This window comes from Pangasianodon hypophthalmus, chromosome 16 (assembly GCF_027358585.1).
Source record: "Pangasianodon hypophthalmus isolate fPanHyp1 chromosome 16, fPanHyp1.pri, whole genome shotgun sequence".
Lineage (NCBI taxonomy): Eukaryota > Metazoa > Chordata > Actinopteri > Siluriformes > Pangasiidae > Pangasianodon > Pangasianodon hypophthalmus.
This window is the reverse complement of record NC_069725.1, coordinates 11,195,447-11,211,995: the sequence shown is the minus strand read 5'-3', so window position 1 is coordinate 11,211,995 and position 16,549 is coordinate 11,195,447. Positions and strand designations below refer to the sequence as shown.

General features: G+C 39.2%; 1 protein-coding gene across 3 annotated transcripts in view; it reads right to left on the bottom strand.

The window, feature by feature from the left end:
* The window catches only part of LOC113530897 (kelch domain-containing protein 8B), a 99,159-nt gene that overhangs the window by 79,927 nt on the left and 2,683 nt on the right, over positions 1-16,549 (bottom strand). For 2 of the 3 annotated variants that reach the window (XM_026921273.3, XM_026921275.3), the window contains 2 exons: positions 5,393-5,564; positions 3,317-4,304 (listed from right to left, as the gene is read on the bottom strand). In XM_026921273.3, coding sequence (XP_026777074.1) covers positions 3,317-3,707 — 391 coding nt within the window. In that variant the 5' untranslated portion in view covers positions 3,708-4,304; positions 5,393-5,564. The other variant, XM_053240788.1, reaches the window with a different exon arrangement.

The window sequence follows — 16,549 nt, the reverse complement described above, 5'->3', positions numbered from 1 at the left end:
TGTACGAAGCAGACCTTAAATGGCTTTACACTTTAAAGGTACAACAATGAACCTCCTATCTGTTTTTGGAGCCAGTCTGCCTTTCACTATAAAATGAAATTTTATTTCATTTTCAGCTACAATGAAAATAAATGACTTAGGAGCACACAGAAGACACTGCCATCTTTAACAATGGAAAATCCTGTAACAATTGGCTTTTTACACAGTGGAAATATTTCTTCTTTATAAACCTATGATTTATGATTACATTCTGCTGCACTATGTCAAATGTGGTTTGTAAATTTGTAACAGCCTTTTTAAATGAAATTAAAAAAAAACATTCAGCTTACATTAGCATATGGTAAAGAGTATGTTTTCATCTGAGAAGAACAGGATATGGGCTGTACTAGGAAGTTGTATTCTTGTACTAGCATTTGTATGCTTTTGTCATGTATGCTCTCCTAGGCCATGATAGATGCCCCAGATAGCAACTTATTTCCAGCCCAGAATGGTTGAGTTTAGGCAGATAAGAATCAGTTCTAAGAATAACTGATTGCCAATTCCCTCCTACTTGCATGACAGCTAACAGTTACCAATAGTCACAGCTAAGTTAAAGATGCCTAGCTAGGAAAACTAAAGCTGTTAAAATAATGCAAAATAGTTACCCCATTAGTATGGAATTATTAGAAAGATGTTTCTGAAATATAGAGTGAGGTTAAAAATAACAGTAATAATTTTAACAACTATCTTACCACTGCCATTGTTGGTGTATTCTTTATGGCTTTTTTTTTTTGCTGTCTGTTGTGCTTCCTCTGATTTCTGTGGGTTGGTTTCACATTAATCTCCGCCCCTCACTTTCTCCCCAATGTGGTTGCCACCAAACCCACCAACCAGCTCTCCCCATCCCAGCATGTTTTTAAACTGCTGCTCAAGAAGCATAATACATGCAGAGAAAAGCACTATCTGCCCTCTTCCACATACATAAGCTCACAAATAGCTAGTGTCACTCTGATAGACACAGGAGAGAGTATGCCATCCCTCTCACCATCGAATTCTGCTCACAACCTCAGCAGATGTGATCTCTGACCTCCTGATAACAGGGGGATTCTGTTGCTCCACTCAGGAGTCAGTGTCGCATTAATCTTTATGTTTGTATTAGTTTGTATTCTCTCTCTTAATAGGACCTCATTACTGTTGTGCAGTATGTAATACTACTAACACAATCTCAGTGGTCCTTTGAAGAAGGGGAGTGGGGAGGCTGTTTAAAGGTTTGGACATCTAAGAAATAATGCTCAAAAGTTGTCAAAAGTATTTTCTAAATTAGAAATGCATTCATCTCTGAAGTGCGTGGGGAGCCCTACTGCAGTGAAAGTAGCCTTTTTGGCATGCGTTGCTCTGATTGACAGTGGAGAGAGGAACACCATTCTTCCCACTCAGAGAGCAGCGACTACAGCTATTTTAAAACTTGTGATTTCCCAACATAAAGGCAAACATTTAGACCGTAATGCCGCTAAGGAGCTCAAGGAGCCACATTCAATGTTTTTTCCTGGCATTTAGAATTTAAGCCAAAATAGGCTCAAATACATATAACCATATCTAATGCTTGTGCAGTAATTGTTAGAGCAAACATGGTCCAACTGTAAGCTTGTCCATGTCATGCCAAACATTTGGTCTCATAAAGTTTGGGATGTGGCTATAGCCTGGCTGCCAGATTCGGATAAATTCATCGCCATCATTCAGCCTGACAGTGTGGGCAGCACTGGCCATCAGTCAGTTGTTATCTGGGAAAACTCAGACTTGCTTTTACAAATGAGTAATAGGGAGGTAACTGCACACACATATTCAAATGCAATTTACTAGTGCTAATTCTATTTAACTTAGCCTCAAGTTTCATAACGTGTCTCCAAATCAGTCTTAATGTCAAACCTGTCATACACTGTCAGCATGATGTTCTTCATAACAAAAGCCATGCACTGAATACCTGGGGCTAATAATATGTACGCCCCCCTGCTGATGGCAGCAGAAGATTATTCATACTTCTATAAATACAATAGGAACATATCTGAGCAAATGTGTGCTTGTCAGGTAACTGCTAGCTGCCTGCTCAGTGAAGAAAACCTGCTGTTCACATTCACACTTCTGTTCACTCTGCTCTCTCGTTCTTTCATCCTTGATGCTGTAGCCAGTAAGCCATGCCAAAACACTGACAAACAAAACAGACAGAGGTAAGAAGAAGACCCTTTTAGGAGCCATGAAGTGGCTGCAGTGTTTTGCTGGTTTCCTGTTTGAAAAGTGTGTGATGCAGTACTCCAGATTGAGGAATGTGAGTAAGAGACAGGAAAAGGAAACACCATAAACTAAACAGCCATCCATCTCTCCTCTGCTTCTCACTCAAAAGCACCTAAATACTCACTCTCATGGGGAGGAAGAGAGATTCTGCAGTATGTAAGTGAACAACTAATAGGCTTTGATTGGGAGCTTATATATCCACAGCATACAGACAGACTAGTGTGCAAGAGAGTGTGCAAGAGTCTTTATAGTAGGAGTGATTGTAATGAGATAACGCAGCAAATCACACAGAGCCACAAGTGGAACAGACAAGTGAGACTCTTTCTACTTGGTTTCCACACAAGCCTGTTCCTGGAAACACACACCTCTTAAAGTCTCTAGCTCCTGTGTCTTGTGGAGCTGGAGTCTTATAGTATGAAGTCTATAAAGGTTTTTCACACACCTTTCCTATAACATTCACTGAATCATTCAAAGTAGTTACTGAATAGTATTCTTTAACATGAATAACTGAATAATAAATTGGGATATGAAGAGGTTAAATCGAGGGATGTTCTGCTCATTTTGTCCACTATATGGTTTCTTTCAGTTTACTGTTGCCTGTCACGCACATCTCGGTGAAACAACACACCTTTCATGGCTTCCTTGTTTTACCAAACAATCGTTTTCATATTAAGGTCAACAATGGCTGAGTCGAATGAATCTATGGCTAAAGCTGAGACAGGGCATCACTAGATGCATATTGAAAAAGTGTTTTGTCTCCAGACTCTCAAAATTAATATTATATTACACAATAGCATAATATTACATATAGTATACACATTGCTTCAATAGATATTGATATGAAAAAAAATAATTTAAGAAAACATGTATTAAGTTGTAATTATGTTTATGGCAAGTTTGTTTATTTTGAAGATGTTTTGTCATTTGCCTCTAAGACTTCATTAGAATTTATTATAACACTCACACTGACTAACTACTACTCACTGAGACTTGTGAGTACATTTTTTTGAAAGAGAGAGGGATAAAAAAGAAAGCCCACAGCTCTTACCTATCTCCAAGGCAGTTATGCCCATTGATGCCTGTCCCAGTCCAGTCTTCCTCTCCCACTTGCCCTCGTCAGGGTGGTAGACTTCCACTGATGCCAGTGGGCTCTGCTGAGCGTCCATGCCCCCCATCACCACCAGTTGGTCCCCCAGTGCCACAGCCGAAGCCCCCGCCCTGGCAGTGGGCAATGGGGGGAGCTGACACCAGCTTTGGCTCTCTAAGTCCATGACCTCTACAGAGTCCAGAGGCATTCCACTCTCGCTGCAGCCCCCCATCACATACAGGCGGCCGCCCCACAGCACAGGAGTGCAGTAGACTCGGCATGTAGCCATTGGGGGGAAGACCTCCCATTGCAAAGTTTTCACAGGACTTACAGCCATCTCAGGCACTGGCATGGTTTTACATGGGCACAAAGGCGATGGAACATTACAGGTGCCAGGCAGCAGGGAAACAAGGCAAACAAAATAAGAGATGATAAGCTAACAGGGCAAATGTGGTCTCTGGAGCAGCAGCTATTGTCAGTGTGCCAGAGGTGCAGAGATTTATTCCTTTTTTCCTCCAGAAAAGGGGGAATTCAACTGCCGTAAATGGTGCAAAAATGGCCTTCAGTCTCTCCTGATTTTTTATTCATTTTTGTTGCTTCTTCAGCCAGATAACCATTTATGTATACATCACTCCTTTGTTTCACTACGTTGGTGGAAGAGTGGATCGGTTAAAATAACACACCGGAAAACTGATATACATGTCAGAAGTGATACTCCAACAGCATAAAGGTTACTTTTTGGCTTTCGGTAATTCAGTCAAGTTTCAGGTGTAATTCCTCCTAACAGTTCCCATTACTGATCAGGGGGTCTTGGTCTGGCTTGATCCTCAGTAATCCACAACAGTGATTTCTCATGCAGTGCTCATTTCCTCCCCTCCACAGCCAAAGAGAAGCAGAAAAGCCTCTGGAAGCAGGCAGTCTCTGGGTAATCAGACTACCGAGCTAGAGGCTGGCAAAGAGAAAGAGACACAGAATGAAAAAATGACCAACAGAGAGAGAGGGAGAGAGAATGAGAGAGATATACAGACAGATAATGTCACTAATTTAAGTGTAGAATTGCACCCTGCAGTAGGCTCATTCTGAGCATAGTGGGACCCGCAGGTCCCCGTGGGGCCAAAGTGATTCTTCCTGCGAGACAGCGATCTCCGAGCCCTGTTTCAAACAAACCCAGTCACCCACATGATTTGATGGCCAAAGCACTGACATTTACCATTTACTACCTTGACTCGGATAATAAGACCATTGGCAATGTGTGTGCGTGTGTGTGTTTGTACATTTGTGAGAGACTGAGCAGAAAGTGGCAAGCTTCAGCAGTCCGGCCATCTCCATAGGTCAACCCCTCTACAGGGAATCAATGCTCGGAGAAGGCACTGCAGCAGTCTAATTGGGACCTGTGCATTTCTAATTAGTAATCTTATTAAGATGAGGTATGTGATGGAAACAGCTGTCTGGGACTGAGGAGGAGAGGAAAAAAAGCAAAGAGAGAGGGTAGAAGTGCAAAAGAGACTGAGAGCACGAACGGGACATGCGTGGGTGAGGGAGATAGAGACAGTCACAGGGGAATCCTAAGAAGCTTGCTGGAGTGTAGCAGTGAGAAAGGAGGATGTGTGTGTGAGAGGTCTATCTGTGTGGTAAACAGATGGAGACTGTCCCCCTCAGAGACAACAGCACTGATGAAGAAGGGATGGAGTAAGGGCTAAGGATGCTGAGTCAGATCTGTGTGTGTGTGTGTGTGTGTGTGTGTGTGTGTGTGTGTGTGTGTGTAATTAATATGTCACTGATGACAGTGCCCTACACTATGCTCCAAGTGCTCCACTATGCAGACAGGCACATACTCATAATGATGAAGCTAGATCTATTCACCAGAAAGGAACAGTTATTTATAGCATAATAAACAGACAATGTGATTTATGAAGTGCATTTTTCACAAATCATTCACAAACATATCCCAAACATTTACCATGACAAGTGGGAAATTTAAAGTTAAAAGTGAGTTTAGCAGAGGAAAGAACACTTAAAATGTAATTGAACAGTTACCCAGAGCAAATGCCTCCCTTTACTTATCTTCAGACATTACTCCACTGAAAAGATCTGAAGCCTTTGTCCTTCATGATTTGTCGGAAATATTTTCCAGACAATGTATTTCCATCAAACAGGAATCCAGTGGGATTGGTGGATAAGGGTCTGTAGTCAGCATCCGTATGATTTCCTAGAAACCCAGAGAGAAACAAAAGTAAACACAAGACATTCAAGACAGGAACAGACAGACAGAGAGAGAGAGAGAGAGAGAGAGAGAGAGTCCCTCTGGGAGTTACATCATCCACTAATTAGAAGTCTTAGTGGGTTACTGTACGAAAGCAATGCAGATAACAGGTGAATCTTTAGCATATGTTACATAATTACCCTTTTCACAATGAAATACTACATTGAACACAGTCACAATAAACAACAAACCAATTGTTTCACCAAGATACAGTTTGCACCACTTGTTCTGGAGCTGATTTACTTGAGATGTGATGAGTAAGACCATGTATGACAGTGTGCTTTTGAAAAAATTTTTTTAGTCCACAGCTCTGCAGTAAGAATGTACTGCAGTGATTTTGTTTACTATGAAAAAACTTACAATCTTACAGTGCAAAAGTCTGTATACTCTTAGCACAAACTTCTAGCAACAAGTCATTTAGTATGTTAGGTTTCACAAATGTCCCTTCATTATCACTATTCCTTCCTTATCACTTCATTTTCAGTATCACAAGTAACAAACTGATCAAATAGACCATGTTAAAACCTTTTTAATCTTTGTAACTACATGCAGTCCCTTTCATATCCTCTGAACAGCTTTTCAGTCCTCTCAGTTTTAATACTTGCCCTCCAGTAACACTCCGCAACCCCAACCCTGTACTTTCACTGCAATAACTCTTCCAGATTTTACACACTGCCTTCTTCGAATCGGAGTGTCAGGGCAAAACTTAACTTACTTTGTCTGTTAAGTTTGCCTGTTTCAGGATACACCCATATTTCATTTTTAACATCTTGAAATGATATGTTTTGTAGCTAAATTGTAAAATTGTAACATTTTCACTCATTAAACATGAGGAATGCAAATATTTTTCCATTTCCCATAACTGGATCACCATGTCATATAGAGAAATAAGAGAATTGTGTGTTGAAATGAGAACCTTCTGTCCTCCGAGCTATAGTTATAGTTAATTTTCTCTCCTATTGATTCAGCACAAGAAACACAATGCCTTCCAAAAGACTGTTTCACTGTTCTGTAATATCTAGTTTGGCAATGACAACAATATTTTGATAAATTACTTAGTGAAGGAAGTTAAGAGAAAAGCACATGAGAGAGTGAATCTGGAATGACAATAAGAGAACATAAACGTTCCTGGGTGGTCAGCCTTGTTGGGAATTATTCTGAATTTGTCTGTATGTTCTACCTGTCATATTCCTCCTCTTATTCGTGTCCCCCTTTCTTTCACAGTTGCCTGTCTCCCCTGTGTGTATAAATAGAAATTAAATAAAAGGGAAAAAATGGTTCCTTTCCAAACAGAATTTCTAAAGCTCAGGCTCCCTGTAGAGCTTTACAGGGTGTCACCTTAATCAACAGTGATTTCCTCCATATGACAGGTTTGGCACACACATACACAAAGCCCTGAGAAAAATGCCAGAGGCCACAGGAGTGTGTGTAAGAGTGAGAGAGAAAAGGAGAATGGCAGGTAGCCACCTAAATTGCCACATTCCTAATGTAGAGCTTCAAAGCATTCTACAAACCAGAAACATTATACAGTTTCTAAAACTGATGTTTAGAATAAGAAACATACTTCAGGCACAGTTGAGCTGAACAGAGAAAGGAGATGAGATGTAATTGATAGTTTTGTTGTTACTCAAGGGCACTGATTACAATCTCCCATGAGAGCACATACCTATGGAGTAACCAACTAGAACTCCTGAGCTAATAAGACACTTAATCAACTTTTTAGAAATGACAGTGTGGTTATTATGATCCATGAGAAACTTGAAATTCAGTGACAAAAATTCAATTCTAAGTTGTCCAGATACAAAGCAGTCACTACTGATCACTACTAACTGACTGACTGACTGGAGAAAAACTCAAAGGGGGCAGCAGATAACTTCTTTCATAAGTATTATGTTTTAAAAAAGAAAATAATGAACTGTTTCTTCTTTAGAACCGCTCCACATCAGCTTGGCAGAGACTCTCATTCTGCCACCCCTTCTCCCTGTAGTGTAAGTACAATAAGTCAGCTAGAACAATGAGTAGACCTCCATCTTCAAGCCATCATTAACTGATTGTTCTATGTTTCTGTCTGGGCTCCACACCAGACAGGGTGGTAAATCTTCTTGCCCTTCCTTATTCATCTAAATGCAGCTTTGAGCTATTTGTATACATCCTCCCCTGCTGGCAAATTCAGTTTGAAATTGTGATGCTTGCTGTCATCTATAATTCATCTCCACTAACTTCTGCGAAACTCTCACCTCTCTGCTGCGCCAAATTCATTTCAGAGAGGTAGTCCCTAATCAGGATCTCATGTATAACCAAAGCATGATATCATATGATGAAAAAACAAACACTGAGCCAAATCTGATATACGTGCATTTTGGCTGTGCACAAACCCTTAGAGAGGCAGGTGCTAAATGTTAAAAAGGCACAACTGATATTCAATCACATCATATTATTTGATTAGATTGGCGTTTATTAAAGAATATGTTGACGTTTCTCTTTTGACTGCTCCCTTTAGGGGTCGCCACAGCAGATCATTGGTGTGCGTATTTGATTTGGCACAGTTTTTATGCCAGATGCCCTTCCTAACACAGCCCTCCCCAATGTTATCCGGGCTTGGGACCAGCACTGAGTGCACACTGTTGCACACAACACCAGGGGCTGGGGCTGGGGTTGGTTCCCTGGTTGGGAATCGAACCCGGGCTGCAGTGGTGAGAGTGCTGTGGTCTAACCACTGGACCTCCAGGGAACCCTTTATTAAATAATATAATATTTTTTAAATATGTTAAATAATGAAAGACACACACAATGATACACAATATATGGTTTAAATTCCAATTTAAACTTTAAGTTGAAAAGTGAGCTAAACACACACCAGCTTTGAATCAAAATTGTACCTAGAAAAGCAAGAAAATATAGTGCAAAAGCAATAGCATGGAATGCTTTTTACTGCTACACACATACAGATTATATGTCCAAACAAGCAATCGATGATGCCATAGCCATCTATGGCAGGTAGTCTTGAGACCAAAATTGGGAGGGAGGGATGGCATACTCTCTCCCTTGTCAATCACAAGGACACTAGCCAATCGTGGGTGTCTGAGCACTCATGTATGCAGAAGAAGGTGGATAGTGCTTTCCTCTAAGTGTGTTAAGCTACCCTGGGATGCAGCATGACTAGCCGTTTCAAAAAGATGCTTCGGCTGGCTTCACGTGTCTAAGAGAAAGCATGTGTTTTCCCCATCCTCACAGGTTAGTAGCTGCCATGTGATAGGGGAACACTGGCTTGTGGATGGGAAGTGGCAAATAGGGGAAAAACTAGCAATCAATTGCAGATGGATCTGTGTTCCACATGCACTAACTGCATAACAGCACACTTCATTTTTGTTACGAAAATTAATGGCCAGATGTACAACCAATGAAGCACTGGGATTGGGATGGGGAGAGCCAAAGTTAGGTGTACAACACAGCTCAATAGAAACATGAAATAAGACAGCAGGACAGTCAATAAAAAGAGTATGCATCTGTTTTCCAGTTGTCCATAGGTATCACTACAAACATTCTCGCATGCAATAATCATGAAATCCTTGTAGATTATGAGTTTAAGTGCAGAGTCTGCACTAATGATTTTGAAAACAATAAACTCTAATTGGAACATAAAATGTAGGGCTGTAGGTTTTTGCTGTAGTGCAAGGGCAGACTAATGTAAAGGCACCCAGGGCATTTTATTTATTTATTTTATTATTTATTATTATTTATTATTATTTGAAACTTCCTCTCTTTTATAGGGCCTTGGGAAAACCTTCATATATAAACCTTTAAATATACTGTATTTAGTTAGTGATCTGTCAAAAATGGTACTGCAAACATTAAAGGCCAAGTGGCAAAAGCCTGACTACCTGCAACCACGCCCCTTCTCCTCTGCATGTGTGCCTGTAATCTATAGACATTCACTCCTATATAAGTTTACAACAATTTTTTGTATAATGAGAAAGCAGATATGGCTGGAATTTGTTCTGCAGTACAGATTAGCAAAGGATCAAATAAAGAGGTCTAACAAAACCCTTTAGGATGTGAATGCAAAAATTATTCTCTACAATTAAGTCTATTCTGTTGTGATGTGAATCTGTAGACAAAATATATATTGAATCCTTCCTACAACAAAGAGCAGTATTAAGGAGAAAGAAATAGTTAAATACTAATGCCGAAAATGATATTCCTGAAAAAAACAACCAGAGTATAATAAAGTGAAATATAAAGAAAGCATTCTGAACAAAAAAGATAATTTAAACTGAATACATAAAACTAGCAGAGCTGTGTGTGTGTTTGTTCATGTGATAAGCTGCAGAGATGATATGTTGCCTTATCACTCAAATGCATTGCCAAATCAGATGCTCCACTGCTCCTTATCCCAACTATTGCAGCAACACAAGAAACTGGAACACACACACACACACACACACATTTCCCCCCCTGCTGACAAAGACCCCACCAGCATTTTATACATTTCATACACACACAGACACACACACACCACCCACTGCGCTATAAACTTGTGATAAATATAATATTCAGTCTACAGTAGCTGCAGTATGAAGCAGCACTCACTGCGGTCTTTAAAAGCCCTCTTTAGTCACATCACATTAAAAGCTAGCAATGCTGCCTGATGTATTGTAGATATTGTGTGTTTGACTTTTTGTTTTAATCCTGCACTTTCTCGAACATTTAGCTAAGTACACTTTGAATAAAATGCTCAGTGTTGCACTTCACTATGTTTCCTACCTGGATTACATTTACACTTCATTTTTTTCCACCTTTTCTGCTTGAAAACTGTTCTTCTCATATTGTTAATTTCACATTTGTTGTACAGAATCAGTTTTGCAGGATTATAGCATGTCCAATGACCCTAATCTATCAGTAACCAAGTAAACAACTACAACCACATCATCAGTCGGTCAAAAATAGGATACAAGTATATTTTATAGTAACTTTAAAGGTATAGTATCAGTGTTTTTGGCAGAGATCTGCTGAAGCTAGCTGTTTTGAATCTCAAAATTCAAGTAAACACAGCCCTCCATTTAGTGTTCCACCAAAAGCCATAATGTCAAATCACATACATAGGTTTGAACTCCTTAATGCTAGTGCTAGAGGGTCTGTTTCTGAATTACCAGCAACATAACTGACTGTTAGGGGTGGAAAGTAATGAACTACATGAATCCTCATTACAGGACTTGACTACATAGTTCACAGTATCACTGTAATGTTAGTTCACTACATTTATTTTTGATAACTGTTAGAGAGTAAAAAAATAACAATGCATTTAATCCCAGAAGACTATAAGCCAATCAAAAGATCTGTGCAAAATTTAAATAATTCAATTTCAAGCCACAATCAAATTACAGCAGTTTCCTGCCAAAAGTATACACTTCGAGTTCCAAATGCTTAGTCAGCAGCGGAAATGTCTGAGACAGTGGAGACAGATGAATATCCCTGGCCTAATTTATCAATTGTCTTCAGTTTAAAATGCTTCGAAGGAAACATGAGAAATCTGCAAATTATGTGAGCCAAAACCCTTGGAGATATCAGCATTTCACAGCTCAGCATCCAACCTGCAGAAACATGTACAGGTGTAGCTAGTTGAGTGAGCTAGACAAGATAGTCGGATATTTTTATGTTTAAGAGTATGAAAGTTTTGTATTAAACATAAAAAATTAAACGATAAAAGATATGTTTGGTAGTGATTGCTTGTTGTGTTAAATATATCTAAGCGATGCTATAGCCTCGAGGTAACGCTCAGGATATTGCGCAAAGGGAGTCTTTGCAAGATAGCTAATTATGTAGCTAGAAACATGTATGAATTAATATGAGCTACTAATGAACCTAGCAAATTACTAAAACCCCAACAGCATTTGGTTAAGTTAGCTAGCCAGCTAACATAATAAAAGTACTGATGATAATCAAGTTGGTGATCACTTCATCGTAGCTCACTTAGTTAGCATAACTGCAGACACCACCACTGATGGGGAACTAGTTAGATTCAAAATACTGGTTAGATTCAAAATATGGTCCGCATATTTTGTTTTTTTACAGTGTCACCATAGAGACCAGAGTGTTTCCACTAAACATATATGTTATTATCAACTACCAGAATATGCAGAGAACTTTACCAAGTCTTCCACTTAAGAAATGAACCCACCTTTAAGTTTACTTTTGCTTATGCTTACACAACTACTTCTTCATTTAATATATAGTTCTTGAGTTGATAAATAATACTTGAGTTGGCCTTTTCTGTACTTTTTGCACTACAGAAAGAAAGGGATGAGTAAACATTAGAGAACCAGTGGGAACACAGCCTCTTTGTAAGGAGCCTCTAGAGATACAGACTTCTATTTTCTTCTGTGAGGTTCAGCTTCACCAATTCATAATTCTGTCCAACTGCAGAACAGCAGTTCCCAGTGCATCTTCCCTCTCTCCTCCCCTCTGACCCTCCTGGGATGGGACCTCAAGACTAAACACAGAAACTATTCTAGCCATGGGAACAAAAATAAAGTGGAAAATAGCTCTAGGGAAATACTGGCTGGGCAAATTATAGAGGGATGCACATTCTGCCAGAGATCAGGTCAACTGTGATTGCGAAGGGTGTAGTAATGGAAGGTGGAGACACTCATAAGAGAGAAGCCTAAACTCAGATCTATGCAACATGAATGCAGAGGATAGGTGTAGGTGAGCCAGTACACATCTGTGAACAGCGATACTGCTTTCAGAACGTCTCTACACTGTATTAAATCTTAGCTGGTTCTATCAAATAAAGTTTGACCCTGAACATGTCATTTAAAATACTTTGTGTAGAATAATAAACTACTTAATATGTAAGGAATACAACACTTTGGGGCATATATTGTTATTTGAGGCACTGTTATAAGAATTTTAAATTTATTACTGAATAACATATTATACTTTGTATCCATTTATAATTATAATATAACTTAAAACAGTGGAACGTCCACGAAACAAGTTAGTTCCTGTTACGTTATAGTACCTATACACAGTCGCTCCTCTAGAAGCCCTTTTTTCCTCTCTTTTGAAGTTAATGAGACAAAAAATATGCAGCTTGTTACTAAACTACCCACCCCCCACCCCCCTCAAAAAAAAAAAAGAAGAAAAAACGCACAAAAAAAGGCTCTGAAATCAATCAAAGTCATTGCACAAGCACTGGGCATAGCCAATACAACAATTTGGAAAGTCCTGAAAAAGAAAGAAACCACTGATGTACTCACAATCAGACATCTCACAGGTCAGCCAAGGACAACAACAGCAGTTGATGACAGAAACATTGTGAGAGCTGTAAAGAAAAACCCCAAAACAACAGTCAGTGACATCACCAACAACCTCTACAGGACAGGGATGAAGGTATCACAAGCCTCCATTCAAAGAAGACTTCGAGAGCAGAAATATAAAGGCCAAACCACAAGATGCAAACCGCTCATAAGCAGGAGGAAGTAGACAGATGAACCACAAAAGTTCGGGAATCAAGATTAACCGCTACCAAAGTGATAGAAAGATCAAAATGTGGAGAAGGAAAGGATATGCTCATGATCCAAAACATACAAGCTCACTGGTCAAGCATGGTGGAGGTAGTGTCATGGCTTGGGCTTGCATGGCTGCTTCTGGAATGGGTTCACGAATCTTTATTGATGGTGTAACTCATGATGGTAGCAGCAGAATAAATTCAGAAGTCTACAGAAACATTCCATCTGCCAATTTACAAAGAAATGCATCCAATTTAATTGGGAGGAACTTCATAATACAGCAAGACAATGAACCAAAACACACTGCTAATACAACAAAGGACTTCATCAGGGAAAAAAAAAAAAGGTCTTTATTAATGAGTCATAATCTCATGAATTTGTATCCTGAAAAATAATAAACTACATTGTTCATCACTAAAATTAGTGAAGTTAGCTAGCTAAATTTGTACACACAGTGTCCAGGCACTACACCGTTCTCTAACTATAAACAGTAATGACTTTTTTTTAAAATAGAAGTGCTTAAAAAGTCTTTATTTTAAATGGTAAAATGTGATTATGTTAATAATTTGATCCAAATCCTAATCAGTAGGATCAAAAGACCAATCACTGGGAGTAATCTGTTAAAAAATGATTTTGATATCAGGGCTACACTATTGGTTAGTTTTAGGATCATTTTCATGATCCTTCCATTTTAGGATAATTTTCATGATCCTTCCACATACTATAAAGATAATATACAGGCAGACCCATGTCTACTCACACAAGCCGCCATCAGCTGTATGCACATTGTATTGTCAGCTGCTTCTCTGCTTCTCCTCATTGTGAGAGGTTCATGTGGAAGAATCTGAGAGAGGGCTCAGAGAGGAAGCCAGTGGGCGGAAATGAAGTCTGTCAGGTCAGCGTAGTCGTCTCTGCTGAACTTCATTTCTAAGCTGCTGAACCACTTGTAGAAAGCCAGAGCATGTTTTTCTTTGCAAGTCTTGTGCAGGCTCACATTGTGCATACTGACGACCTACTTTGGTCCTTTAGCTTTATAATCCTGCCAACTTTTTCACTGGAACCAGACATGGTGACGCTCCTGTCCAACCAAAGGCACACTGAACTCACAAATGTCCTTCTGAAGAGAAGGACGGTGTGTCAAATAGCTCTGTGAATGTGCACTTTTAACCATGCAGCTGAGTTTCACCTAAACTACAAATTTTTTAATAACCTACAGCAGTCACATTACTGTAATAATGTCCATGACCTGAGTTTCCAACACGCAGTGCATGAAGTCTGTGGGCATGTCTAAAACCTATATTTCATTAGGTTCCACGATTTCGTCCATGTCTACATTTCTGTTATTTTCAGGTAAAAATGAGCAAGCCTTTCATGTCAACTCTCCAACAATGATGTAACTGCTAGTTAACATCAGATATCATATTACCCAATATATTCTATGAGCAATTGTATGTTAATTTCTAAAATTTGTTGAGTTTGTGTGAGAATCCCTATTAGGTTGAGAGAACAAACTCCAGGATAGCATCGCATATCAAGAGCAGAGGTTTATTGTGACAGGACAATGGGGTCTAAATATCCAGCATGCTGTGGCCTTTGAACAAAAATAATAAATTTATATTTAAATAAACCTTTATCTCTGTGGGAAAAGAAAAGAAGTGATTAAAAACCATACGTCATGTATCGATGGTCCATACAAATTAGCATCGTGATCACAGGGTTTGCATGTTTGCATGCAAGTTGTAAATGCTAATATATGTTAAGTTACAATATAACAGCTACATCTGAGAAAAATGAATGATCAACCTGTATGCTTAATCTAAATTTGAGTTTTACTGAGCTTTATGAAATTGAAGTGAAATTAGACAGCTAGTTTTCTACATGGCAGCTAGCTAACTAGTTCTTCCAGGGACCAGGTCGTTGTTAGAATCCACAGCCACCTCATAACTGTGTGTGTGGATTTTCAAGGCCAAATAACAAAGATGACATGAGAGTGATCCAAAACAGTACTTCCAAGAATAGACAAATTATGCACACTTGAGATCCTCTGGCAATTCTATATCTGGTTTGGGTGCCCCTGGATCAAAATAAGCTGGAAACCCCTGGGATAGAAATGTCTAAGACTGCTAGTGTCACTCCTAAGCCACTGAAATGTTTTTTATAAATTAATGAAAGAAGAAATTGTTCAAGCTGACTCTTCTGTTGCTATCAGTTCATTCCCCCCTTAGACAGGCTACAGGATTCCACACTAGATCTCTCTCTGAAAAAGAATGACTGTAATGAATGAGGGAATGTGTGTATAAGTGAGAGGGTGGATGTCTGTGAATTCGGCTTCTGCAGCTCTGTCTCAGCTTCAACCTGCCTGCTCTAAAAGTGCTGGGAAACAGCAGCAAGGAGGAAAAATAACGAGGAAAGGATTATCATTCTAATAATCAGGAGCTCAATGGAAATGAGCATCATTGCTTGTGACATTGCATTTAACCGAGTCTTGGTGTGAAACAGCTCTTACATTATCCTCTCATTTCATTCTGACACATCAATACACACCGACACACACACACACACATTCCTTCACACAGGGAACAAATTGCTCCTGACTACGATTCACTACTTGGATCTACAGTGCATTATATTCTGCTCTGCTGTAAGGGGGAGAGGGGATGTCATACGGGTGATACAATAATCACATCACAATCCTGGTAAACATGTTCACAATGCACAATATTTTATAAAACAGGGACAAGAAAACTTTAAAAACTGGGACAAAATTTTAACATCCACCTCATCAAAAAAGCATGTATTAGCACTATACAGTTTATTTAAAAGCCTATGTATTTTTTTATATGTATTTACATTGCACTGTGTACTGAGACACAGAGATCAAAATATTTGCATAATCTTCATAAAGCAATAGAGTTATTACTAGTGTGGGAAAGAAAATGCAGCCAGTGCATTCAGTTTGCTCTATAGTTCCAGGCTTATGACATTATTATGAAACCAAAGCTACAAGTCTACTTTTGCTCTCTTATATAATGTATATAATTCTCTAGAGATAACCCCTAACAGTGTTTTAGTTACACAACCAATAAAGTGAAGACAGCTATAGGGGATGGAGGATGTGGGCTATGCGATTGAGTGAGTAACTGATAGGAAATCCATCATCACCAACAACACCACATTTCCATGGAATTTATGGGTGGCAGGAAGAGAACGCACCCAACAGGAAGACCTCACTTACACGATGCAATCAAATAAGCAGTGACTCACTAGAGCCTGTTCTGACTGCATTCACACTTCTCCCTGCTTACATATTCATTTATGATGATCACTGAAAACATTAGACCCACAATTTTATCGTTCCTAACGCATATAATAGCTAAACAAGTATAATAGCTAATGGAATTATTGCTTCACATATTAAAC